We start from the raw sequence: 27,953 nt of genomic DNA, 5'->3' as shown, positions 1-27,953 counted from the left end.
CAGCCCGCGGCATCAGACGGCCACGCTCACACCAGCTCCGGATTCTGCTTCTACACTGAAGTTTCCGGAAATTCATCCATTTCATCGAACGCATTGAGGGTGGTCTTGCTGTTGCTCCTGGAAGAATCTTGGATTTTGTCGCAATCCGCTTTAAAAAAACAAAAAAAACAAAACACTATTTTAGAAATAGTGCAGCCTGCAAGGTGTGCTTCCATGTCTCAGTGCACTGCTCGGTTTTCCGCCACCCGATTTTTAGATATTATTCCAACTAGGGTTATAAAAGGTCAGAGTTGGAAGGGACATGAGACCCAGTTTACTTGAACCCTCCCATTTTACAGATGGGGAAAATCAGGGCCCTCAGACTCAGTTTGCCCAAGGTCACATGGTCAGACAAGAATGGTGGTCACACTTCCTGACAGTAGTGGTACCTGTCCGTCTCACGGGCCCCGGGTCTTCGTTGAGGAAGGAGACGTGTGTTTTCCATTCGGTCCACTTCACCTCATTGATCCTGCGAGTATGATAATCATTCTCACTATTTCACAGCTGCACCTCATCAAACACAAACAAATGGCACGGCGTTGGGGTGTCCTAGACAGCTCCCCTCTGTCTGTCACGGGGATCAGGGTTTGAAACCTGCCCAAGTCCCCATTTTCCCAGGCCTCCGGGGCTCAGCCTCCTCTTAGTGTGTGGGACCCCCAAAGCTCAGAGAGGTGTGACAGGGACATCTTCAGCCAGCAGCAGTGTGCCTGACGTGAGAGGCAGGTCTTGGGGAAGGAGGGAGGGGAGGAGGGGAGGAGGGGAGGAGGGGAGGGGGGCCCAGCTAGAAGCTGCGAGGGTGTGAAGATGAACCTCACAGATGGTCAACCAGGGCTAAGGTGGCACTAGAAGGTGGTTGGGACTCAAACCCCCGAAGAGTGGGCAGCGTCTACAGTGTCGGATTGCAGCTGGTTTGGCTGAAGTTCACGTTCAGAGGCCCTCTCTGGAGTGAGCACGTCAGAATGAGAGTCATTCGTTAGGGTACCGATTCCAGTGGGAGACGATGGCTGGGGGAGGAGGCGGTGAGCGGGGAGTGGGTAAGGGGGCGGCTGCAGGGCCAGGCAGCCCGGCGGGGTTGGAGGGATGCATGGGCAGGGAAGGCGGTCATGGCACGTGCAGGCACTTTTTTAAGATCAAAAAGCTTGATATCTGTCAAAGGTGCCTGTCTCACTTTCCATTGCCAGTGACAAAGTGTGCCTCGGGTCCCGGGTGTCGCGGAATCCACGCAGAGTGGATGGAAGGACAGAGTGCCAGCGGGAAACCCTTTCCTAAACAGACCCTGGGAGGGGGGCGCTGGGGCAGAGTCTCCCTTCCTCTCCCTCCTGCAGCTCAGGGAGCCTCGTCCCAGGGCCAGCGACCCAGGAGGGCACATTCCGTCTCCTGGAGCGTCCAGACAGACAGACCATGGCGCCGGAGGCGTGTGAGGGCGGCGCCGCTGCTCTCACAGCCCGACCCGGCTCCCCTGACCCGCCCGAGGCGCCGCCAAAGGGCCCTCCGCCCTCGGTTACCGCAGACACAGTCGGAAGTCCTCCTCTGCTACTTTACACAGCTCTCCCATGCGGAACCTGCTCCTCAGCCACTCGGGCAACATCTTCTCAAACTCCAAGATCGTCCTGGCTCTCTGGGGACAGAAACCAGCTTAAGCATGTCGCTGAGGGGCCAGCCCAGGAGCGCAGCTGCGTGTGAGTGTGCATACATCTGCACGTGCACACACATGCACACACACAGTACACACGCACAAGTGCATGCACACACACACATGCACACACACAGTACACATGCACAAGTGCATGCACACACACACACGTGCACATGCACACACCACCAAACAGCCCTCCACCCCCCCTGGAAGCTTCATGCATGGATCCTGAGGGTTCAGCTAATCTACAGAACTCAAAAATGAGAAACCAGACATTTGGGGAAGGTGTTCAAATCGCTGTAAACATGACATAAACAATGTTTCTGGAAGTCCAGGCACTTCCTAAGTGAAATGTTAGAATCCTGGGTCCCACGGTGAAGGGAAGTTCAGACGTCATGTAGTCCCACTTCCATCCCAGGCTTGGAATCCCCTCGGGAGTTTTCCTGGCAATAATTTGTCCACTCTCTCCTAAATATTATCAACAAGCCAATTAAGAAAGCCCTAGTAACTAGCAACTTCCCTGTGTCAAATCAAAGCTTTTTCCTTGAAGGTGCCCCATGGACCTCAGTTCTGCTTTCTGGGGTCATAGAAGGAAGTTGCTCCCTCTTTCACGGGTAGCTCTGCAGGTATCTGAAGAGCTATCACCTTCTTCAAGCCTAGTTTCAACACCATTTCTTGTGAAGCACGGTTTCCAGTCCTCTCCCAAACCTGGTCACCACCACTGGACGTTACTGTGGTGGCGTCCTCAGCATGTAAGGCCCACAGTATGAGAGGAGGGTCGAGTCCAGGATGGAGGAGAGCAGAATGATCACCTCCATGGTGCTATACCCTATACTCCTTTTAATGTAACCTAAAATCACATTTCAACATCCACATATCACACCAGTGACTCTGAGCAGAGCACCCCCATAAGCCTGAGTTGCTCTCACACATGCTGTTGACCCTATACTCAAGGATCCTAGACGAATGCTTCTTGAGACCTGGCCAAGCACGGGGAGCTTATGCAGATTCCCAGGCCCCACCCCAGATCCACCAGCGCTGATGGCTGTCAACAGTGCGTGGCGAACTGAGTCCCCGTGAAGGCTCCCGCACCAGGGCCTCCACCAGGCTCACCTGCAGGCGCCAGATGCGCTCACTCTCCTTGGAGACGTTCTCCACGGTCTCCCCCATGAGGGCGATGAGCATGTTGAGGAGCAGAACGAAGGTGAGGATGACGTAGGTGATGAGCAGGAACAGAAAGAGGATGGGGTACTTGGAGTTCTGCTGGATGTTCAGGTCGCCCAGGCCTATGGTGAGCTTGAAGAGCTCCAGCACGGCGTCGCTGAAGCTGCCGTAGGAGCTGCAGTCCTTGTTGTCGTCGGGACACTTCTCAATCAGCGAGGCCAGGGCTGGGAGGAGATACCAGGGTGCCCTCTTCAGCCGCTCGGCCTGGTTAGTCACCCAGCAAGCTCGTGCATTCGTGCAGGTACACACATGCCCACGCACGCTGCAGGCCTGCCTCCTGCCCGGCTCCCCGCAGAAAGCCCTTGCTGCCTGACAAAGCCACTCTCCTGCCCTTAAACCCCACCACTTGGCCCTTGATCTCTCGGAGCCTTGCAGAGTTGTTCATTATAATCTGTGTGTCCCTGGCCCCTAACCAGGCTTCGAGCTCCCGACTTCCTGTAGGCCAGGTCACCTCCCACAAGACTGTGAGGTCCTGAGTGTCCCCCTAGTGCTCTGTAGTGAGATCCCCTGGCCAAGGCCTGAAGCCCTTTCTTCTGTTCTTTCCAACACACTATAGCAGTGGCTTCTTGCTGGCTGGCTGGCTGGCTGGTCAAATTAATGAGGGACTAAATAGATGGATGATTAAACAAGCAAGTGAAAGATAAAATAAATAAGCAAATAAATAAATAAGCAAATTATGACACAGAAAAGGTGTCAGGCAGATGGGAGCAGCTGCTTAACTTCAAATGCCAATGATTCCTGGGGAAGAAAACTGGCCTGAGAAAATAAAACCACACCTCTCCAGGCAGAGGTTAGAAATAAAACCGGGTTGTGCCATTCCCCTTGGTTGTAAATGGAGAGATTTAAGTGGGGGCTCCCATCTCTAGTCCCCAGCAGGTCAGAGGCTCTCACAGGCCTGTCGGAAGTGAACCCTGAGAGTAGCATGAGGTGGAGGCCCCACAGAGATGACCTCAGTGCAGTACCTTCCTCATAGTTTTCAAAGACCATCAACCAAATTTCTGTGAGTTAGTTTCCCCATGTGTAAAATGGGGCCAAAAACACCTGCCAAGCCTCTCTCAGGTTTGAGGGTCACATGGATGGATATGAAAGCTGGAGGCGTAGCCCACAGTGGGGATGGACAAGAGTGACAGGCCTAGTTTGATCTGGGAGTCTAAGCCTCAGTCACCTTATGGTCAGGTAGGAAGAGTCCCCCTTGACTGAGATTCGAGAGAAGTAAAAAGAGAATGCCTGGAAAATGCTAAGCACAGCAAGGGCTCCGTTGGTAGCTGATATAATTGCTGCTGAGGCTGCTATGTGCGTTGTCATTGTGAAGTCTCTATAAAGTGCTTTACAAATGTAGGAGTTACTATTATTTATAAAGCAATTACCTACTCCGAATCCAAGTAAGAACACGATATATACGAACAAGAACTTCAGGACATCATGCAAAATGACCTACAAAGAAAGAAGCATGATTTGAGGGTCAGATCTGAGCACATAGTCACTGTACACTGATGTCGCTGCTTCCCACGCTCTCCCAGGCTCCCACCCTAACCATGCTTCACTCAGGCCATTCTCCCTTCCCCTTAGCCAAGTCCCCCTGATGCTCCAAAGCTCTGCTCTGGACCCCTCCTTCTCCAAGAAGCCTTCTGCTCTCCTCCCTCCTCAGCCCTCCCTCCTGAAAGGCAGTCTGTTTCTGTCCCTGCTGATTCACCCCGTCCGTGAGCACCTTCCTTCACAGAGTCTCACATCTGGAAGCCTCCCATCTGGAATTCTCAAACTTCCAGGGGCAGTGGTGTGCTGGAGCCAGCTCTTACCAACTCACCAGAACTGATCGCTAACATTTGCATGAATTTCTGTGGGCTGGTTGTTAAGCACGGCCATTAATAAAAATTAAATCATACAAAATTATAAGAAAATAAATTATATTAAAAATAGAGATAGTAGTCCAAACTCTCCACTTCTTAGTTATTTTACTACATTTTACAATTCTCTCTGCCCTCAAGGTTCTTTACATCTCTTGTAGCCATATGGTGGAAATACTATTAATAGTGTTACTGTGCATCTCTTCCCACCTCCGTGTTCAGTGGCGTCACATTGGTAGCTGGCAATCAGCTAAGGTGGGAGTATTTATACCACAGTAATTGGTAAATGCTACCAATCAGAGACTGACTCATTGTTTTGTTGATTGTCTAGATCTAGATGTGAGACAGCAATGGAGAAAATGCTAAAGCAGATGAAACTTTAAAATGTGTGCTATCTGTAGCTGCTGCACTGTGAAGAGCACAGTGATATTAATGAAACAGTCTCCTAGTGTTTGAACACAATTATCCAATTCAGCAAGCAAGTGGCCCACATCCCTTACAGACAACTGAACTTCCACCACATCTTCCCTGTTCTACCTTTGTTTTACTCCTTAAAGAAAAATATCAACCAATGTTTACGTTGGAATAACACTCGTTTGTCGGTTGCAACCATAGGTTAGCAACAGATACAGGAATCCAACAAAAATAAATCATTCAGTGAGACTCAGGTAGCTATGTGGAATTTACAATAAAGAGTATTGCATGTTTTATTATTACTTAGAAAAGAAATTTCGTACTACATCCTTTAAATAGTAAATTTTATAATAAACATTTTTGTATCTGTGTGTGTTGTTAAATTCTTACCAGCACACCACTGCCTGGAGGTGAGAACCTTCCTTCACAAAGTGTGTCCCTTCTCAATGCCCAGGCATTTTGGGGGTCTGGACACTTAAAGCTGACCAGAGGCAAATGGAGACAGTGGCATTCAAAGAAAGAGCATCAGCCTGTCCCTTGGGTAAGCTCCTTTAGCTCTCCAGACCTGTTTCCCCACCTGAAAAGTGAACATTCTCTGAGGACCCTCCCAGCCTGCCTGTCTCTGATGCTCCGAGGCCCCCAAACGAACCTTCTGGATCATGACGCTGTACATGCCCATGGACTGGAACCCCCGCGTGTAATAGAGCATGTTCGCCCAGCCCAGGGCCATGGCCAGCACGAGGCAGGCGAGGTACTCTTTGTAGGCAAACAAGTACAAGAAGACAGACAGTATCACAAGCACAGCTTGGACAAAACTGTTCAGGAGACACAGGAGACAAGGGCCTTACTTACTTCTCCGCATCAGGGAGATATTCAACCCCCCAACCGCCCTTTAAACCCTGAACCATCGCCCCGGTGGCTGACGCTGCGGAGATGGATAACGCTGGCCCAGACCAGTAAGACTACGTCTAAAACCCAGACCGCACCGCCAGATGCCGGTCGGGGCCAGCAGTGGGCTGGTGCAGTTGACTTTTTACAAACACAGATCTCCAGGCCCCAGGAGGTTCTGGCTCAGAAGATCTGAAGAAAGCCCAGGAGGCTGTATATTTTTAAAATCTCCCACATGATTTCTGATTCCCACACAGATTTCAGAACCACTGGGGTAGACTGAGGATGCAATAAATGATTGCATTTTTAACCAAAACGATAAAAGCTGACAACATCTATACTTATAAGCCAATCATAACAAAAGTCCCTCAAACCTACTTTTTAAATCTTTTAACAGCATGGGTGGGCCTGGAGATTATTATGCTAAGTGAAATAAGCCAGTCAGAGAAAGATAAATACCATATGATCTCACTTACATGTGGAATCTAATGAACAAAATAAACTGACAAACAAAATAGAACCAGAGGCATGAATACATGGAACAGCCTGACAGCTGTCAGAGGGGAGGGGGAAGGCGTGACTGGTTGAAAGGTGAAAGCCAAAGACCATACACGTAACCCACTGAGACAGACAATAGTATGGTGATGGCCAGAGGGAAGGGGAGGCAGGAGCTGGGCGGGGAGGGGCGAAGGGGTTGGTGAAAATACAGACTTCTGTAATTGTGTCAACTATAAAAATAAAGGGGGGACAGCAAAGAGACTCACTTTAAATTAAAAAAAAAAAAAGTACAATATGTGCTAAGTGAAATGAGCCAGTCACATACACACACACAAAAATACCGTATGAATTCACTTATATGATGTCCTTAGAGTGGTCAAATTCATAGGGACAGAAAGTAGAACGGTGGTCACCCAGAGCTGGGGGAGGGGAGTAGGGAGCTGTTATTTAATGGGCATAGTTTCCGTTTTGCCAGATGAAAAGAAATCTGGAGACTGGCTGCATAGCAATGTGAACACTTAAAAATAGTTAAGATGGAAACTTTTATGTTATGTGTATTTTCCCACAACTTAAAATTTTTAAGGTACAATATATACCAAACATGCAAGATCAAACTCTACTCCTAAACAGTGTGTAGCCATCAGTTATGCAGACATCTGGATAAAAGCCTTCCCTGCCTTAGAGCATCAGGCAGTCTCCACCATTAGGAAATACGTAACTGGTTAAAGTTGGGACACTGGCAACCTTGTGTTTCTCGTGCAGTGAAAAGCAAATATTTGGGTGATCGGTGCATTTGGGAGTGAAGTGAGGAAGCACGTCCACGCCTTTCTCTGCGCTAACAAAACAACTAAGAGGCAGAAAAGCAGGACAATGCATTGGTGTCTTTTGTCTGCACTAAAGCCAATGGCTGTATAAACAGGGGTTTCCCTGGAATCCCCATCCTTTCTCAAAGGTGACAAACTCTGTGTGACTTGCATCGTGGGGCAGTGCTGCACCCTGCCTATCCATTCACTGCAATATCTGGGCGCCCCACCTGCCCACAGGGATGAAGGGCTCAGTTCATGCCTCTGGGAGGCAGGTACATACTTAATAAAACACCCAGGTAACTGGAAACATCAGGCCAAGGTTCAAGGTCCTATAGACCCAACCTGTCAAATACTCAGAACAGGGACTTCAGTGGCATCCACAGGACTATGAAGCCAGCCTTCCTCAACCCTGCCGCAGATTCATTCAGCCTCTGCTCACTTAGAGACAGTCGTGTAAGCCTCTGATGTCACGTGAGCTCATGCAGACAGGGCTGAGCTGGGCTTTCTGGCGAGGGCCCTGTGGTAGCCAAGCCTATGCCAGCTGAGGAGAAGATGATGGAGGGGCTGGGACTGGCTTCAATGCCACTGAAGTTCCGAGTGCCTGGGAGGGACTCACTTCCCTGCTCTGGGCCTCGGTTTTCAAACCTGCAGATGAGACTCAATGAATTTCTCAAGTACTTTCCAGCTCTGATCTGCCAGGGCCCAAGATGGCACTTCTAGATCCCATGAACTTGGAGGAACTGGGCTTCGTAAGGAAGCAGACAGCCCTGCTGAGCCTCTCCATGCCTTTTCCCTGCTGCCTGCCGCCTGGGGCTCTGGGGCAGGGTGGAGTCAGCCATCGCTGCAGCCAGGTGGTGGCCACTGTCCTAGGGTTTTCTGGGTCTCTCTATGGGCATCTATGTGCCTCTCTTATCAGAAGTGAAAGAGAAGGTCCCTGGTCATGTGAGTACAGCAGAGTAACTGGGACATGGAGACAGCAACCACCATATAGGATTTTAGCCCTGCCTGTGTGGTGGTGCCCAAGGGGACAGACCTACTTACAAGACAAAGTGAAACCAGGCATCGGAAAGGATGGACTGCAGATCTGAAGGTCTCAGCAGGAAGATCGCAATGCCCTGCGGCCAGAAAGGGGAGAAAAGCTTCAGCTTCTTCCTGCCTCTCAGGACAAAGACTCAGTGTACAAGGGCCCAGCCAGAGCCCAGGTGAGGCCTACAGAGGGGACCTGCACCTGGAGGACCAAGGCAAGCCCCAGGTAAGCGTGCATGCCCCCCAGATCTTCATATATCTCTCACCCTCACCCTCGCCCCAGAACCTGTAAAGCAGCACAACCAGGCAGCTACCTGCCATCCGCCAAATACAGGGGGCAAAAATAGGTGAATAAAAATAATAAATAATACAATAATTAATAAATAATAATACAAGAATAAACTCTGTTTTGCGTGCTCACAACAACCTACTTCTGCCCACCCCTGTATGGCCTAGCTTTCTGCCCTTGGAGTCTTAGCTCATGCTGTTCCCCAGGCCTGCCCGGTAATGACCTTCTCCCCGTGTCCTCATGCACGGTCATACCAGAGTAAGTGCCATCTCTGCCCTCAAGCCTTCCTGCCTTCCCTTGTCCCCAATAAAAGTCATCTCTTTTCCTCTGAACACTGGTCTGAACCCAACTCAGAGCCTTTTCACAGCCTATCTCAAAGTCTAGAAGTCTGTGTCCCTCTGAAGTCCCTTACCAGACTGTGCGCTCAAAGAGGACAAGCGCTTTCCCTGCCTGTCACCTCCCCCAGGGCCCCACATTAGATGATGCTGAGAATATACCTGTTGACTCATTGGCTGGATAGATGGATGGACCAATCAAGTGACTGGTTGATAAACAGATGGAAAGATGGAAGGATGGAAGGGTGGAAGGGCACTAGGTAAGGATGAATGGGTCTTCAAATAGATGAATGAGTGGCCGGGTCGATGAGGGGGGGCAGGTGATTGAATGGGTGGACAGAGGGGATAGGAGGTGGGTTACTGATGGCCGGGGTGGGTAGATAAATGACAAATAGATGGACAGATGGATGGAGGGGTACATAGATAAGTAGGTAAGATAGGCCTGTTTATTTATTTATTCCCACTTTGTAACTAAGAAATCTAAAGCTTAGAAAAGAGACGGCTCCCCCCAAGCCCCCAGCAGTAGCGGCAGAGTAGGGTGGGATGGACACCACGCCTGCTGTCACCTGCCTATATCGTAGGCCAGTCCGGAAGGGTTTAGCGCCCACTCACCTCTTTCACAGAAATGCACATGGCCCAGATGAGCACGAACATCCTTCCTAAGAGCTGCAGCCACCCCATCTTGTGCGTCAGGGCCAAGGGGTGTGGGAGGGCCTGGGAAGAAGGGAAGGAGTGGAGGGTGCAGGATGGGGAGCGTGGAGGGCAGGGGCAGTGCCAGCTCTGCGGGGGCCATGCGTGAACACGGGCTGAACCGCAGGCTGGGTCAGAAGGCGGCAGGAAGCTGGAGGAGGGACGGCAGCCCCTACCCCTGCTTTTTCCTCCCAGGTCTCCACAGCGAGGAGCCTGCTAACAACCCTCACACCTCAGGACATTAGTCCTTACGGGAACCCACCCATGTTCAGGCACTCACGCGGCCTCCTCACGGTTAAATAAAGCCGAAGCTCTGTGCCCCGGGGAACGGATGGAAACCTCTCAAGGCCCAGAGCGGCGGGAAACCTTGTGTAAGGGAGCTCCCCTTTTCTCCATATCCTGTTGCGCTCACCCCAGAAACACCCAATCAGCTCTAGATTTAGACAGAGCCTGGCTCTGGGTCTCCTAACTCTCCAGGTCTCTCCCCAACATGGGTCAGCCTGGGGCTGAGCACGTGGGGCTGAGCCCAGCGAAGCACTGGAGACATATTCAGTTCCCTAGAAACTGTGGGAGACAATAATTAGGGGAGCCCACGAAAATCTCTTGGCCTCTCTGGGCCTCAGTTTCCCCATCTGCACACAGCGCAGCTCCGAGGTCCTGCAGCCCTCACCACCCCATGCCCCCGCCCCCCGTCAAGGGGCCCACATACCTCCTCCTCCCGGGGCCGGTAGTAAGAGATGAGAGTCAGCGTGATGTTGTAGAAGAAGTAGAAGCAGAAGGACAGGAAGAACATGTACTTGGCGAACTTCTTCCATTTTATACGCAGCAGCGTGTGCAGTGGCTCCAGCGTCAGCATCTCGTGCCGGTTCTGGGGGGTAGACCACCAGTCACCAAGGGGACCAGGAGAGGGGGAGCCATGGTCAAAGGCCCTCATTTCAAAGGAAGCTCTGAGACTGCCCTGTCCCAGCAGGGGGCCAGTCATTTTAGTCCAATGGACTGGTTTGGCAGAAAATGCCAGGAGAGCAATTTCCGGCTCCTGAGGCTCCCTGCCAGGGGGCCCAGGCAGCAGCCAAATGCCCCAGGAGCTGGGCCCCCAGCAGGAGCATCTGATGTTCAGTGGGGAGCGGGGGCCAGAAGGAAGAAGGAGTGTGACTGGGGTTCTGGCTCCAGCTTAGCCCCTCTTCACTGTGTAACCTTAGGAAAGCCCCTCACCCTCTCTGGTCCTTCATCTCCTCATCTATACAACTAGTATCAATCCAACTGCCCTACTCACCAGGCTGCCCTGAGGGTCCATGAAGACCCCAGACAAGGCAGGCTTGGGAAGCGTGATTCTTGGTAAAATGTAAAGAATAAAGACCCAGTCTGCTGCCTCACTTTCCCCCAGAGCCAAAAACTTCTCACTGCTGATCCTCTCTCTTCCCCTCCAGTTGCACTGACCTCCCCCTCTTGCCTCCTCCTGGAAGGCCTCCCTGATTGCTTCAGCTATGCACTCCCTGGCCCTCACTTAGGGCCAGGTTTGGGGGGAAAGGAAATTCTAAGCATGGTCAAATACAATGAGTAGGGGGGGGGAGAAACGAGATGGAGAAGATCAACATCAACTATCTCTACCTCCACACCCATCTGCCCAGGATTCTTAGGAGACCCTCACCCAAGGACCGCTGGGAACAAGTGAACCCCACACAGGTCCTGCCCATATTGTGCCAACTCTGCCCATAAGGCAAAGAAATGAGGGACTACAGACATGTCCACCTAGTGGCTTGGTGGTCATCCCAGTGTTCCGAGCCCAGCCCTCACCCCTGCCCTCCCCCAGCCCTCTGGGAGACCCACATCAATGTTGGTATTGTAGACAATGATTTCCAGCACCGAGTTGTCTGTCGTGGTGTCCACGTTGGTGAGGTCGTAGAGCGAGGACGACACGGGCCCATATGCCCAGTCGGTGAACTTCCTGGACAGGCTCCGGAGAGGCTTTTCCTTGATCTCACGGCTGAGGATGTACTTCAGGATCTGGGGACAGGAAGAGGAGCACCTGTCAGCCACAGAATGGAGCTCGGGGCCAGAGAGCTGGGAGGATGCTCCCGGATCCATCCTTGGCGGGAGCATCTTCCTGGATCTCTGGGGAAGGTTTGGCGCAACCGCTGGGCCTGACTTTATCTGTGGAATGAGCCAGAAGCTCGCTGTCCTGCCCATCTCACCGGGAACTGTGAACAACAGAGACAGAGATGCAGAGGCCCTTTGCACGCAGTGGAAAGCGGCACGGTCTGCTCTTAAAACCCAGTTCAGCAAACGATCTGGGAACTGACAATTATGAGAGATAATTTCTGTTTGGCCTGGATCTGCGAAGAAGCTAGAAGTTTTTCCAGCTTCTTCCTCCCACCCTCAGTCAAGAACCCTGCGAGTTGAGGCTCACTGCTCTGGCCAGACACAGGGTGATGCAAGATACCAGCCTTACAGAGAGGCCGAGGGACCCACTCCAGGTCAGTGATCCTCGAACTCTGCTGCATATTAGATCGCTGGGGAACATTAAAAAGTCCCACACCACTGACTGACTCAATCCAAATATCTAGAGGAGGCCCAGACATCTGTATCTTACAAAGCTTCCTGGGTGGTTGCAAAGAGCCGGCCAAATGGTTAGCCACAGCTCTCCAGTTCACAGCTCTCCAGTTCACCCCAAAAGCTGAGCTCTGGGGTGCCCTAGTACCATGGAGGCCAGGGCTTCCTGAGGCACCAACCCAGGGCCCAGGAGGAGGGACCCGTTAAGGAGGACAGCATCAGAGCCCTGATCTCACTCGAGTCAGTGGGGTTCCCATGTCACCTTGCGTGGGAGCCTTGTCTGCATGGCCAAGGCAGAGAGCTCCTAGGGACAGGACAGGACTCCCCAAAGACAGGGTCTGTGTCTTAATCATGGAAGGGGAGGAAGCAGGGTGGGGCGGAGGGAAGGAACACAATTCCTCCTTTGTTAAGATGTTCTCCATTCCCTCCTCCCCCAACAAGAGAATGAAAAAGTCCCTTGTGGGCCCCAGCCCTGACCACTGGACCAGGACCCAAGGCCTCAGGGCACCCACTCCCCATCCCCCACCTTGACCAAGCACTGCTCCAGCCACCGAGAGATGTGTGCCCACCACAGCTCGAGTCTCCACCTAGTTAACCCTTGAGTTCCACAGGGCACACAGGGCACTAAGGGCCATAAGCAGCCACATGCTCTGCTGGGACCTTGGCCCTGGTGGACAGGCTGGGGTCTGTCCAGAGTCGAGACTAGCAGCCTATTGGCTCTGGATCCAGAGCAGCTATTCTGGGACTCCTGCCCTCATGAGAGGCCAAAGGCCCCAAGGGTCAAACACTCAGCCTCCTCTCAGTGCCTGCCACACAGGAATCCTCAGCCACAGGCATTTGAGATATTATGGCACTACAACCTTAGGTTCCCCTACTCTGGCGCCCGAGAGGGGGGCTCCCAGGGCACAAGATAGAAACATGGAGTGTGAGAGACTAAACTCCAAAAGGTGAGTCCTCGCACCGGACCTCAGCGGCTCTGGGTGGTCACTCAGGACAAATCCAGCTCAGGCCACAACTGCACTTCCGAACCTAAGGCTGAGAAGTTCCCGTGGCGGAGGTGGGACCTATGGGGCCCCAGGCTGGCAGATGGTAGAGCGCCTCCTGCCCTCCCCCCGCCCCCAAGCCCCACCTCGGCCTTGCCCATCTTGGCGGCCAGCTGCAGTGGGGTGAGGCCGTCGTTGTTGCGCGTGGTCTCCAGCTCCCAGTTGCCACTCCTCAGCAAAATCATGTCATACATGCGCTTAACGAAGTCATTCTGTGTCTTGAAGTCTTCGGCCACCGTGACCAGCGCATGTAGGATGTTGTTGCCCCGCGAGTCCTGCGAGGTGATGTCTGTCTGTTCGTTCTCCATCAGCAGCTGCACAATCTCAGGCTGGTTGGTACATGCCGCCAGGGCAAGAGGTGTCTCACCTGGGGGCGGGGGAGCAGTGGGGCTCAGTTCTCTCATGCACCAGAGCAGTGTTCCCCAAATCCCAGGACTGAAGCCCATATCCTGACCATCTTAGTAGGACTGACTCCTGAAACTCCCTGTCCCTTTCCCAGCTCCCCTTATATGGGAAGAAACTAAAGGTAGATCATTAAAGTAACCCCTTTGCTTAAACACACTGGGCACTTTCCTACCTCAGGGCCTTTGCACAGGCGGTTCCCTCAACCTATAGTGCTGTTTCTCAGATATCTGCATCACTCCCTCCCTCATCTCCTTCAAGTCTTTGTTCCAATGTCACCTTTTCAATGAGTCCCATTTAAAACTGAAATCCACCTCCTTCCTGCCCTAGAACTCTGTCTCCACCTCTCCTGCTTTACTTTTTATTTTTTAATAGCATTTATTATTTTCTAACATATTGTTTAATGTTATTTATTGTATTCATTATTGATGTTCTCTTCCCCGTCTCTAGAATGTAAGTTCCATGAGGGCAGGGACCTCTATTTGGCTCACTGATATATTTCAAACACCCAGAATAGTACCTACTGTGTATAGTAAGTGCCCGGTTTTAAGAGGAACAAAGGCAGGTGATTCACACGTGGTCACATAGCAAGCCTGAGGCAGAACCAGGACTGGATAGTCTCCTGCGGCTTACCCCCCACACTCGGTCCTGTCCCCCTTCTTCATCCCACCCAACAAATGTTTCCCAGCACTGACTCCAGCCAGGCCTGATGCTGGGCAATGGACTGGACAAAACTCTGTCCTCAAGGCCGCCCAGACCCGTCTAATCCTGCTGATACAGAAACCACCCAGAAGAGAAAACAGGTCAGTGGCTGTCAGTCAGTCAGGGCTGGGGTGAATTTTACTGTATCTAAATTGCAAATTTAAAAAATATATATTTTTCACCTAGAACATCCTAACCCCCACTGCTTTTGGACTCCCTAACCTGTCGGTTAGAGAATTTTCATACTCACACTTTTGACTCCCTGTTGCAGCCCTGAGAGGCACTGAGCACAGGGGGACAGGGGGCAGAGCTGGCAGCCAGGACGCCTAGGCCAGCTCCTTACTGCACTGCGACTAGTCATTTCCCTGCTCAGATCCTGGCTCTTGGCCAGTCACCTAGAGCTCTCTCCTTGCTCTCCCTCCCAGGTCTCTGGTCCTCTTAGGCCACCTGTGTGCCTTCTTAGACTGCACTCCCTGGATGCAAGCTCACCACCTCTCCAGCCCCTTCCTTTCTGGTCCAATCCAGATGGACCTGCCCCTGTTCCCACCCTGGTCCTGGTCCTGGTCCTGATCCTGGTCCTGGTCCTGGTCCTGGTCCAGGTCCCGGTCCCGGTCCCGGTCCGGGTCCAGGTCCGGGTCCAGGTCCAGGTTCAGGTCCAGGTCCTGCTCTCCAGGCCCAGCCTGCTAGCCCCTCTTGGGACGGCCCCTCCCTGCGCCCCCCTCGGGGACCCCGCCTCCCGACCCTCGTCCCGCGGGCCGCACCCACCGAAGTAGAAGCCCTCGTGCTGGTACTTGGGGTTGAAGAAGACCCCCTTGGCGTGCGCGTTGACGTCGGCGCCGGCGGCGATGAGCAGCGCCGTGAGGTCCCCCTGCCGCCGCTCGATGGCGATGTTCAGCGCCGTCTGCCCTGCGGACCGAGCGGGGCGGGCGGGGGCTCAGCGGCTGAGACCCTCGTGACAAGCCCTGTCCGGCCTCCCCACCCTCCGCGGAACCGCGGCGAAACCAGCGGCCAGTCTGGTCTCGGTGTCGCCAGCCACCAAGAGCCCCGGCCTCGCTCTTTGCCTCATTCCTTCTTACGCGCAAGCGGGGAGCGCTGACGGGGCGCCCCTTGTGCGCCCCTGCGCGGGGAGCTGGAGCTGGGGACACGCGCGCACACGGGGTGCAGCTCAAATGCTGGTTCTGAAGAAGCCGAGCCCCACTGAAAATTAAGTGCTATCAGGCACGAAAAGTGGGGGCGCGCGAGTGCCTGGACAGGGGCTCTGAATCCCGTCCAAGGGGGTGCAGGGCTTCCCAGAAGTGGCCTGTGGGCTGCCATCGGAAGAAGTTTAACAAGGCTTGGTGGCGCGAGCTCAAAGCCCGAAAAGCCAGGCTAGGAGGTTTGAACTTGAGCCTAAGGGCCATGGGAAAGTCACCAGGTGCTGAAGCAGGTAAGTGGCATGACCAGGGTTTGGGGGGTTACACATGGGCATTTTCAGATCCCTGTGGCTGCAGAATTGGAGGATGTCTTAACATGAGCCCAGACTTCTGTGGAGCTGTTGAGCCAGCGGAGAGAGAGTGAGGCCCAAGGAACCTTAGAAGAGCCCTCGGGGTGGTCTGTGGGGCTTGGGCAGGAGAGGTGTCCCGGGTAAGGTCTAGGTGTCGCCTGGGTGCTGGGTGACTGGTGCTGGTGAATGAAGATCGGAACAGGGGACAAGCAACAGGGAAGTGGAGAAGGGACATTAACCCTGTTGGTAGAGCCTTCAGAACCTTCGGATGGAGGGGACTGGAAGGCTTGGGGGGTATCTCAGAATGTCCCACCAGAAAGGGCATTTTCCAAAGAGCTGGCATCTTGCCGTACATAAAAATAAACTACTGGTGGATTTAAAAATTAAGCATTTTTTTAAATTGGAAAATTCGTTTGTAACTAAACTTTTGGTACAGAAAACCTTCTTAAGCATGATGCAAAATGCAGCAACCATAAATAAAAAATTGACATGTTTGCTTACATAAAAATTAAATATTTCTGTATTTCAAAAGACATCTCAAAGAAAGTAAAAAGGCAGTTGGTAAGCCAGGGAAAATACTTGAGACATATCAAAGAAATAATGTGTGTTTTAAAGTCCACAATATATCAAGAGCCTTACAAATCAATAAACAGGCAAACAACCTAAAAGGAAACGGAGAAAAGAATATTAAGCACACCTCCGAGAAGAAAATACACACAGTCAATAAAGAAAGTGAACAATGTTCAGAATCACTGGTAATCAGGAAAGTGAAAACTTGAACCTAATGAGTTAACACTTTTCACCCAGATGGGCAAAGACAGAAAGGGGAGGGAGGGAGGAGGGGGAGAGGAGGGAGAGGAATTAGTGAAGAGTGGGGGGAAGGAGTACTTTTGTATCCTTTTGTGAGGGGAGAGTAAAGTAATACCTTTTGGTGGCAAATTTATCAATAAGCATTCTAATTTTACTTATTTTTTATTGATTTTTAGAGAGAGAGGATGGGAGAGGGAGAGACAGAAACATCAATGTGAGAGGGAAACATCAATCAGCTGCCTCCTGCATGCCCCCTGCCAGGGATGGAGCCTGAAACCTGGGCGTGTGCCCTGATTGGGAATCGAGCTGGCACCCTTTCAGTGCATGGGATGACACCTAACCGAGCCACACCGGCCAGGGCAATAAGCATTCTAATTTTAAATGTGCATGCCCCTGGGCCCAGAAATTCCAATTCACAGTCTTTTCTTAAAACATGTGCACACTGTGCACAAGGTCATAGACAAGTGTGTGCATTTTAACACTGTCATAGTGAAATATTGGAAATGACCTGGATGCCTGTCAACAGGGAAATGGTGAAATTGGCCACAGTACAGCTATACTCAGACTAAGCAGGGAACGAGCAGGAGGCAGACTTTAATATTCTGACAGGAGAAGGTTCTAAGACATGTAGTTAATCCCCAAGAAAGCAAGTTGTAGAACAATACAAACAGCACAATACTGTTCCATGTTAAATAAATAGATAAATGAATAAAGCTATCTACTTCTTTGTGTACACACACACATATGTCAAAAACCTAGGAAAGCCCTCAAAGCACACACACCATAGTAATCATCTCTGGAGAGGAGAGTGAGAAACAAGTGGAGGGTTCCTTTTAAACTTAATTAAAATATTTGAATGTTTTATAATGGAATTCTATTCATGTACTACTTATGTAATTAAAAATTAATTTTTATGTTGAATCTCAATGATGAATATCTAGAGGTTCATTATGTTAATATTTCAAATGTATCTTTAAATTTTTTAATAAAAAATATAGTTGAATAAGTTATTTTTAAAAAGTAAGTCTCTGAAGACCTCTAATAAAATGCTAAAAATAATAATATAATAATATTTTAAAAGTTGTATCCTATTAGCAGTATAGGGAGGAAATATTAGCCTTTGCCAGGTGGGGAAACTGAGGCTCAGAAAGGCAAGATGATTGCCCAAAGTAAGAAAAAGTGCTACTCTTGTGGTCCCAGGTAGCAGGGAGTGCCTAGAACATGAAAGGGAAGGTATCAGCAGATACCCTCAGGGGAAGGGGTTAGGAAGACAGGAATAAATGGTCCACCATGCAGAGAGAGGGGGTGTCCACAGCCCCCCACTAACCCACCAGCAAGACATATTCATGAAAGAAGGGAAAGACAAGGGGAGGCTAAGAAAGGAGAGAGGTAGGATTTGCAGCCAGGACAGCAAAGCCTTAATAGAGACGCTAATCTTCATTTATTCACTCATTCAAAAAATATTTATTAAGGACCTTTTATGTGAGACCCCAGGAAGACAAAGTCCATCCCTGCCCTCAAAGAGAACATGCTGCTAGAAAGAAGAGTCTGTAAGTCCCCACAGTACTGACAAGAAGAAAAGAGGGGATAGAAGGGGCCTGAAAAGGGAGGGGAGTCAGGACAGAGAAGACTGAATCACTGGCCTGAATCCCCCTGGCTACAGAACTAGTAGTAACTCCCTAGTGACAGGCTGAACACATTATATAGCTCATTCAGTTTCTCTCTTTGCTTTGGCTACCAGGAAACTCCACGTGTAGTTCAGCACTCAGTTGCAACAATCTTCCCTGGGTTTCCTCTCTTCCAACTGATAGCTTTGAGTTTTCCACAATCCTTGACCTTTTTCATATACAACAAAAACCCTTTTGAAACTCTGCAGAGTTTAAATAAAAGTAAATAAATAAAAATGACTTTATCCCATGAGAAAAGTTAAGGGCCCAAGCTAGACTCCCACCTGCAAAAAGATGAGCTGCTCAGTGCCCCCTGGCATATCATTCAGATGGCATCCAGTAATTCTTGAGCCCACCACTTTTGCCACAAGCATAAGGTCCAAATGGGATGTTTACTGACTCCAAAAACTCAAATGAGGATCCACCTCATATGCACAATGTATTTCCTGGGCAGGGAAACACTGTCCCAGGGGGTCTCCTCACCCCTCCCTGGCCCACCTAAAAGAGAAGCCACGAAATTGAGGCCCAAATGTGCAAGCTAATCATAATGATGATGATGATGATAGCTGCCATGTGTTGGCCCCGCCCAGCCCTCTAACGTCACCTTCGGCCTTCTTCCCATCACTCAGATGTGCCACGTTCATCCCTCTCTCAGGCTGTTGCCCTTGCCTTGTTCTGGATCCTTCGTCATACAGACCTCAGGTCAAAGGTCACCTCTCTGACCATCTACCCTAAAATTGCCCATCCTCAGTTACTTTTGGTCACATTCTCTTCTTTAATTTTATTTCAAAGTGTTTTCCATCTGAAACTACCTTCTTCAGCGCAATGGCCTTCATCTGCCTTGTTCACCACTGCATCCCGGTGCCAAAAACAATGCCCGGCGTGTGGTCGGTGTTTAGAATTATTTGCAGAATGAAGGAAGGAAGAGAGGAGGACCTACTATGTGCCGAGTGCCACCCTACTTGCTTTGGGCTTTCAGTGACAGCAGTGCCTCCGCGTGGCCCGGCCGTCACCCGCGGCCTGCGCCCCCTCCAGCAGGCAGTACCTTTGTAGGCCTCCTCGGTGTACTCGGCGTTGATGAACCTGTCCAGGATGTTGTTCTCATCGGCAAAGGCGAGCAGGATCCGCACGATCTCCTTGGTGTTGGGGTTGATATTCAACAAGGCCTTCATCAGGCAGGTCTTCCCTGTGTCTGAGGCCGTCAGCTTGTGCATGAGGAAGTCTGCAGGCGGAGTCACAGGGTGGAGCTGCAGGAGCGCCTGGGAATCTCGGCCCAGAGGAGGGGAGGGGAGGGTGTGGGAGCTGTGGCCTCAGATCTTGAGACCTTGCTGCTTGGCCCTGCTGGCCTCCCTGAGCCCACACACCCCCCACCCCCACTTTCCTCCTGCTCCTTCGCTGGTTCCTCCTTCACAGAGGCCCGCGAGAGCCTCATCAGAGGCCTTTCACTCCTTGGTTTCTTCACTCCCTTCCTAATAGGGGCAATCTCACCACATGGCTTCCCACGGTCTACCTCAGTGCTAACGCCCTGAAATCTCCAGCCGGTCCCCTCCTGGTAGCCTACAAATAGAGCTCATCTGCTCTCCCTAACCTGCTGCTTCCCTAGCTCTCAAGACAGCTTGGCCTCCACCATCCACCAAGTCACCAAGGGCACCGCCCAACTCCTGGCTCTCCTTCACTGCCCATGTCCTTGAGTCCTGCCATTGCCACTGCCTGAATGCTGTTCCCCTCCCTCAGCCCTGCTGTTGGGGTCCTAACTCTGCCTGGACAGTGGCCTCCTCCAGTTTCCCCCCCATCCTCCAGGCAGTAGCCAGACTATGGCCCTCACCTGTCTAAGCCCCTCCATGGCTCCCCATTGCCCTCAGAGTCCCTAATCCAGCATTCAAGGCTCCTCACATGCTAGCCCCATGGTTTAGTAGGAGGGAAGGTGGACAGCAGGAGCCAAGGAGAGTCCCCAGCCCTGCACCCTCTGCCAGGGCCAGGCACTAACCAGACACGTCCAGGTTGCGGCGCCTCTTGCAAAGCTCCTGCAGCTCCACCAGCAGCTCCACCAGCTCCTCCACGCAGCCCTCGGACACAGCCGCAAAGATGCATTTCTTCAGCCGCTTCTTTTTTCGCCTCTGCTCTTCTTTGGCCAGGTTTGCACTGAGGCCAGAAAAATTTTCCAGCTCACCACACATGTACCCCCCCCACACACACTCTCTCCCCTTCCTCCACTGGAGCTGCAGTGCCTACAGGACACTGTGCTTCCAAAATCTCTGCGTGCCTGTCTCAATGCCTAAAATCCCCTCCATTCGTGCTCTGGGCCCCTGGGATCCAAGGCACCCTATAGAGTCTCCCCTTCTAATCCAAATGCAATCATATTTTATCAAAATGGATATTGGGACACACATAGTAATGAACAGGAAGGAAATATGCCTAACTTTTCACAATTACCTTGAAAGTATAAGATTAGGGGAAGGGAAATTTCATTTTCACATTTTGTGTTGTTTGAATTTTTTTCATCTATCCCTCCCTTCCCCTACACTCCAAATAGGCAACCACGGTAATGTGCTGACATGTATGCTTTGGGTGTATATGTTCTTGCAAAATGTACACTGACATTTGGTGGCTTATTTGCATGTATTTCAAATTTACATATATGGTATTGCATTGAGTTTCCGTTCTGCTGCATAGTGTAATGGATGGATATTACTTTTATAGTTTATAAAATGTAATACTCCCCTCCCCCAGTAAATTTCCTATACTTCATAGCCATGGGCCCAGACATTTGCCCCGGCCCCCCTGGAATGGCATCTTCTTTCTCTTTCCTTCAGGGTCCTAGTGGCTGTCCTTCTGGCACATGCCTGGCAGACACTGGGAGGAGGGAAAGGGCCAGGCTCACCTGGGACTGTTGGGATTGGATGGGGTCTCTGTTGCGTCATCTTGAGGAGATTGTGGGGAGTCCATGTCATCGCAGTTGCCAGACAGGCTGGAAGGGAGGGAAAAGAGAAGGAAAAGGAACACGTTTTAAAATGAACAATGTTAGCATGCCACGACAGGCCTGGCCATGTGGCCCGGGGCCAGTCACTGCCATCCTCTGGAGCTGAGGGCCAGCCAGGGCTGAGGGCTGGGGGCTGGGGGCTGGGGCTGGGGGCTGGGCAGCAGGTCGTACTTACCACTGCCGGATGTTGGAATCCATAGGCTTGGAGAAGATGGGGGGAGAGGTCTTGGCCACAGTGGGGTTGGGCTCAAACCCTTCTATCTCCAAGAAGAAATGTGCGCTGGGGAGACGAGCAAGTAAGGCCATTAGAGCTGGGCCTAATCTGCCCGTGTGTCCTACGACCCTGCTGCCAAGGGTGCCACCCGCTCTACCAGCTCCATGCTGGACCCCGTGCCCTCGTGGTCTTGCTCACCCCTCATCGCAGCCCTGTGGGGTGGGCATTGTCCTTCTCACCCACATTTCATAGGTGGCCATGTGGAGGCTCTGAGGTCAAGCAACTTGCCTGAGGTCACACAGCAGGTAGGTGTCAGAGCCTGGATTCAAAGCTGGGTCTGAGTGACTTCGCACTAGAAATACTGGCTGGATGAATCTAGTTGTCCCTGTTGAGGTGGCCTACCACCTGAGGGGGACTTTCCTGTCTGCAGCTGCCTCCAGGTGCAAAGGACTCAGCAGGGATGGGGAGCATGGCGATGGGAGCTAATTCCCCCATCCCCACTCCCCACCCCCTACCGCCCTCCCACCTCTGGCCTGAGCAGAGCCCTTCCTGGGGAGTCCCGAGACCCTGAGATCTACAGGGGCCTTTCTTGACTCTTGAGGGGGAGAGGAAGGGCTGGAGTTACGCCGGCTGCTCAGGTATAGTCCTCACCCCGCTCTCCACCCCCTTCTGTCGTCGCTCATGCTGGGAATCCTTGTCAGGAAGGAAAGCTCGGGAAAGCACTTTGGACAATGGAGCTGAGGAGCAGTGGAGGGGCGAGTGAAGGGTCCTCCTTCCCCTGAGGCTGGAGGAACAGAGACATGAGCTCAGAACCCTGGCGAAGGGGAGAGATTCACTGTCCCGCGAGAGGCAAGACACACGCTGAAGGTGAGACTCCCCAGCCAGACACAGGCCCAGCCGCCTCCAGACATGCCCACAAATGCAGACACGCATGCTCTCAGACCCCACAGTCACACTCAGAGACACCCCTTCTCGTGACAGCCAGGATGGTGAGGCTCAGGCTGAGGATGGCCCCTGTGGCAGCAACACCCCCACCCCACGGCGCCGCAGTGTACGTGCTGGCTCCGGGGCCTGGCCTGGCCTGTGGCTTTCCGACCAGCTGGCCTCCCTCCTAAGCGCCTTTGCTGCCTGTCTCCTCCCCGGCCAGGTCAAGTTCATGGGACGGCAGCAGGGGAGACATGGTGGCCCCATTCTACAGAAGGGGAACTAAGGCCCAGTATGGAGAAGCTGCTCATCCACAGTCACCCCTGAGGGTAAAAGCCAAGTTAGAGAACCTGACTCCTGATGTCCAGGTTCATGGCTCATACCATTATCCACGCTGCTCTGCTCTCCCCTCAGCCCTCCAGACCTGCTTCCAGGAATTAGCTGCAGAGGGAGGCCACCCAACACAGCCCCCACCTGAGAGGGAGACCCAGGCCTTGCCTCGGGACTCCCTTTCCTCTCCTTTCTTCCAGCCACAGGCAAGTCTGGAAGGCTCAACTAATCCAGAAATGGGCATAAGTGGAGTGGGGGGTAGTGTCGGCTGATACATTGACCCTCATTTTCCTGTCTCCTGGAGGTTCGAAAGGACCCTTCTGACCCGACCTAAAATGAGATCCTTCTTCCAAAAGAGAAGACAAAGGGAAGAGTAGACCCCTGGCTCGGAGCCTGAGGCCTGGGTTCTAGTCTGGCTCTGGCTTCTGCTTCCTGTGTGACCCCAGGTGGTCTCTTGCCATCTCTGGGCCAAGTGTCCTCACCTGGATAGAGAGAGCATGGCTGGGTCAGAGACCCCCAAGGCTTGGAGTCTGGAGCGGGGAAGCACTGGGATCCCCCACTTATGGACTGTCCAGCTGAAATGAGCATCAGAGGTCATCCAGCCTGAGAGTCACTCCCCTGCCCCCTGCCATGCCCCCACAGTAGCCACCCCAAAGCTATCCCTACCTGCCTGGGCTCCTCAGTAGGACATTTACTCATCAAATATTTGTTGAGCACCTACAATGTGCCAAGCCCTGTTCTAGGAACTGGAGATATAGCGGTAAACAAGTGGGCAAAATTTCTTTCCCCACAGAGTTACTGTTGCAGTGGGTTGGTCAGAACTGGGCCTGAGGATCAGACCAGGGCATAGCACAGTGAGGCCACTGTTTTCCTTGCTCTAGACAACACACTGCCCTTCATCTGTAAGTTCCTCTGTGCAGAAACCACAGTTCCCTCGTCCTTTCACCAGAACCCAACCCTGGCCCTGAGACTCAGAAGGCCTAACTCAGCGGATGAGCAGTGAGACGGACAGGTGGTGAGGGAAAGAGAAAGGGGTGAAAAGAAGAATGGCTGACGGGATGGATGGGCAGGTGGGTGGATGGATGAACAGATGGGTGGATGACGAATGGGTCAAGGAAGGCTGGTGAATGGATGGGTAGACTGATGGATGCATGGAAGGAAGGAAGGAAGGAAGGAAGGAAGGAAGGAAGGAAGGAAGGAAGGAAGGAAGGAAGGAAGGAAGGAAGGAAGGAAGGAAGGAAGGAGGAAAGAGGAAAGGGGGGGAAGAAGGAAGGAAGGGGGGAGAGAAAGAGGGAGGAAGGAAGGGAGGGAGGGAAAGTGGCTGAGGAGTTCGTAGTTGGGCGGATGAATAGGTGAATAGATGGAGAGGCCCGTGAACTGGACCAATAAGCAAACGGACCAAAACACACACTTAACATTGTAAATGTTGTTTGGAGGTTACACCCCTCACGTGACTCCCACTGGGCTCTCAGTAGCCCAAAGCCCTCACCTCTCATTCCCAGTCTTGCACAAGAAGCTGAGGAGGGGTCCTTTGCCTCTCTTCCACTCCTCCTCCTCCTCAGGGCCTCCAGCCAGAGCCCACAGGGTCTTAAGAATGGTCCAGAAAACCAAATCATGAAAGTATCTTTCCACGCCAGGCCTGGGGACTGAGGGCCCAAGGGAAGGGAAGAGGCGTGTTTTCATGTCACCATGAGGTGTCCCCACTTATGCCGAGGGACTGAGCTGAGCTACCAGGCTGCTTACTCACCAGCTCAGCCACTCCTTCTCTCCTTGTCTCGCCTGCTCCCTCACTGACTCACCCGCTTACTCCAAAACTAGGAATATGCTCTGCGTAGGGAACATGGGGGCAGGGAGGGAGGAGATGACCTTTCCGGGGGCCCTGACCTCAGAGATCTCAACCAGGGCTAAGACACTGTCCTAATAACAATGCTACCTGTTCAGAGAGACTATAGGAGCTCAGGGGAGAAGGTCCTCCCAGTTGAGGACAGGGATGGGGAAGGCTCTGTGCTCTCTCAGGGTGTGATTTGAGCAGGGTGTTGGACTGGACCTGTGGTTTGGGAAAAGCCTTAGAAGCAGAGAGGGGTATGAGAGAAGCACCTGGAAGGAAGGTGAGGGCTGTGTCTGAGAAAGGAAGTCTTGGGGGGCTGGAAGGGAGAGTGGTAAGAGCCAGGCTGGAGAGGACCCAACTGTGGGCAAGGGTCTAACTCCTGGGGCAGGGAGCTGCTGGACCTTGAGGGCCTGTCGCATGCCTACACTACTTGCCACTGCACATGCCACCTCTCACCCTCCATCACGGGCAGATGGCAAGGTCTTGTGACAGCAGCTCCTGACCAGCAGCAGATGCTGCTTGTTTATTTCTACCTTCGGCCCAGACCAAAGGGCACCACCTGGGTGTTGTTAACTCAGGTGAGCAGACAGCGCTGCCCCATTTCTTCTGCATTTCTGTCCCTTTGAAGGCAAAGAACTACTCCCTTGAGCAGTCCCAGGGCTGAGGAGGAGCCTGTCTCCCTGCTTTGTCCCAAGAAATGCCCAAGTGCTCTGAGCCCCATGAGGCCAGCTCCTCCACAGCCTTTATCAACCTGCATCTCTGTCCCTGGCATGACCTTGCCCAGGGCCCAGTAAGATGGTCACAGTGACAACTACTCACGGGAGTGGCATGATAGTTCAGGAAAAACCTCTCCAAAAATCTCTCCCAATCTAGATTTCTTGGTGCCTTCAATTCCACCATTAGTACCTATTTTCTTAGTGGTCACAATTGCCTTCTTTATTTACGTATAATTTTTCTTTTCTTTTTCTAGACCTGAAGAGTCCTATACTCGATTCTGAGGGAGGTTCCCAAATTTTCAGGGTCTTGGGAGAAGTAGGCACACAAGGGCTCTCAAAGAGCCCTTGGGAAGGAGAAGGGGCCATCACTTCCTGAGAAAAGGTCACACCTCACACCCAGGCCCTTGACTGGTTAAGGCCATAAGCAGAGCGGAGCCTGGAGCTAAGTTCATGAGCAGCGATGGGCTCAAAAAACCCAGCTTGACTGCTGGAAGAAGCTGGGATTTTCCTGGGGGCCTGTCCTCAGTCCTTCCCTGAGCTTGAAACCTGCCCTGGGAACACGAGAGGGATGGGGAGGGGAAGAGAGGCGGGTGGTGTTTGGTGGCTTAGCTCAGGATATCTCTGCTCTTCCCGAGACCTGTCGGATCTCCGTGTCTGATCTCTGAATTTCCTCCCCTGTGCTCCAAGATGCGGCTTCCATCTGGATGTCCCTCGGGCACCTCCCAGCCAGCATTTCACTCCTAAACTTGGCTGTTCCTCCTGACCTTGTTCGTTCTCTCCTGACGTGCCCACGTCAGAGACGGCCCCACCGTCCCTCCAGGTCACCCCACAGGAGAAGGGGATGTCTCTTGTTCTTATTTGCCTTCCCCTCCCTGTGGGTCCCATGGTCCTAATACCTCTCTGATTGGTCCCCTTTTCTCCACCCCTAACCACCCAGTCTCAGACCTCACCACCTGGGCTTCCCAACAGCTTTTCCTCCAGTCCATCATCCACACAGATCACCCAGAGTATCCTTTCCAAAATGCAAATCTTGCCATGCCCTCCCTTTCACACAAAACCCTCTATGGCTCCCCACTCAGTTTTGTCTGATCTCCTTAACTGACCACCAAGACTCAGCCCAATGGAACTTGTCTCCTCAAACTCCCTCACCCACCTAGCACTCCAACCACATGGGACTCCTCACTGGTCCCTGACCCCAGTCTCTGCCTGGGATGCCCTTTCTCTTCCTCTCCACCTGCCATCATCCACTCCAACACCACCTCCTCCAGGAAGCGCCCTGAGACTGCCCACGGGATCAGCATTACCTGCCCCTCCTCAGGCCCTACCCTGCCTAGTTCACCCTCTCTTTGGGGCACTTCCCACATTCTCCTTGGCATCCCTCTCACCAACCAAACTGTGTGCAGGGGCAGCCATTCTTTTTTTGTGTGTCCTAGACTCCCCAGCCTGGGCCCAACCCCAGACCTGACACACAGAAACTCCGTGATGATTACTCAAACCAACATAAGGAAAAGTACCAAGCTCATCTCTGGCCCAAGAGTGGGCCTGGGACAGGGACAGAGGAAGCCGGGCAAATGGGCCAACCTAGACTAGGGGGCCTACCCCACAGCCAGGGGAAGCACAGCTGGGGAGGAGGAGGGGCATTCGGGCCCCTCAAGCCTAAACGCCCCTCAAGGGGGTGGAGAGACAAGAGTGGAGACAGCTCAAGGGCCAGGTGTGACCCTGGAGAGGTACTTTCCCTGCTCCACGTTTCCAACGGGGAAGTGGTCACAACCATCCCAGCCCTGCCCAGTTCCCAGGGGCCCTGCTGAGTGATGATGACAATGATGACGATGAAGATGAAGCTCAAGGTCACAAAAACACTATCAATGCCAGCATGTGTTGTGCCCTGACTGCCGATCAGGCACCATGCTGAACACCTTGATAGCATGATCCCAATCAACTATCATGCTATGAGTTGGTGCCATTGCTGGTGTCCCCATTAGTTGGAGAGTGTGAGTAACCTGGCTGGGCACACAGTGGATGTGCAAGAAAATAGTGCCCAGTACGGGGTCCCAGCCAAGTGCAGTTCCCACCCATCTTTTGCTCCAGTAGTCTCTTGAGCACCACCACCCCCCAGGAGCCTTCCTGAATGTTCCTGCCTCAGTGTCCCATGACCACTCCAGGGAGGCCTCCCCGATTATCCCAGTTATGCTGACCTCCCCAGCTCAGCGCCCTGAGTTTGCAGTGTGGTTTCCCCACCCCCAGTTATACTCAGTTGGGCACCAGGCCACCATAGATGAGACTGAGACTCCAGGTCCACCCCATGCAAGGGCTACCTGAGAGTGGGCCCCAGGACTCCTCCTGTGCCCTCCAGCACTGCACCCAGGCCCGAGCCTGCCAGTCCTACCTCTTCTTAGTGGGGGTGGTCTCTGCTGGCCTCTTCTCTTGCAGGACGACATGGTTCCCACTGGTGATGGCGGTTTTTCTGGATATGAGGGGCACCATTTCCTTGGGGTGAGCACTCATGGCTAGAATACAATCACAGCACAGATGCTCAGGTTGAGGGGGCATGGAGGTGCTTCAGGGAGCTTCAGATCCCTCTGTGGCCCCTGATTACACCCCTTATGATGAGGAGC

The 27,953-nt window shown here is 52.5% G+C and overlaps 1 protein-coding gene across 1 annotated transcript; it reads right to left on the bottom strand.

Moving 5' to 3' along the window:
• TRPV3 (transient receptor potential cation channel subfamily V member 3) lies at positions 1–27,843 on the bottom strand. The gene is made up of 17 exons (XM_016200906.2): positions 27,725–27,843; positions 21,502–21,606; positions 21,228–21,314; positions 20,334–20,488; positions 19,392–19,568; positions 15,152–15,292; positions 13,369–13,649; positions 11,517–11,693; positions 10,399–10,557; positions 9,612–9,713; positions 8,391–8,464; positions 5,807–5,972; positions 4,267–4,333; positions 2,789–3,063; positions 1,545–1,657; positions 429–508; positions 1–148 (listed from the first exon to the last, which is right to left on the bottom strand). The coding sequence occupies exons 1-17, from the start codon at positions 27,841–27,843 to the stop codon at positions 51–53; spliced, it is 2,376 nt and encodes a 791-aa protein (XP_016056392.1). The 3' UTR covers positions 1–50.
• Positions 27,844–27,953: the final 110 nt, after the last annotated feature.

This window comes from Miniopterus natalensis, chromosome 17 (genome assembly GCF_054644295.1).
Source record: "Miniopterus natalensis isolate mMinNat1 chromosome 17, mMinNat1.hap1, whole genome shotgun sequence".
Taxonomy (NCBI): Eukaryota; Metazoa; Chordata; class Mammalia; order Chiroptera; family Miniopteridae; genus Miniopterus; species Miniopterus natalensis.
The sequence above is the reverse complement of the archived record's forward strand: the minus strand, read 5'-3'. Positions and strand labels throughout refer to the sequence as shown.

Excerpts from the sequence above, each read along its gene's own strand:
- TRPV3 (XM_016200906.2), bottom strand. The coding sequence starts at position 27,843 with ATGAGTGCTCACCCCAAGGAAATGGTGCCCCTCATATCCAGAAAAACC. Across the intron at positions 20,489-21,227 it reads TCCAATCCCAACAGTCCCAG|TGCAAACCTGGCCAAAGAAG; the intron begins GTGAGCCTGGCC and ends TTCTGGCCTCAG. Across the intron at positions 1,658-2,788 it reads AGCGCATCTGGCGCCTGCAG|AGAGCCAGGACGATCTTGGA; the intron begins GTGAGCCTGGTG and ends TTCTGTCCCCAG.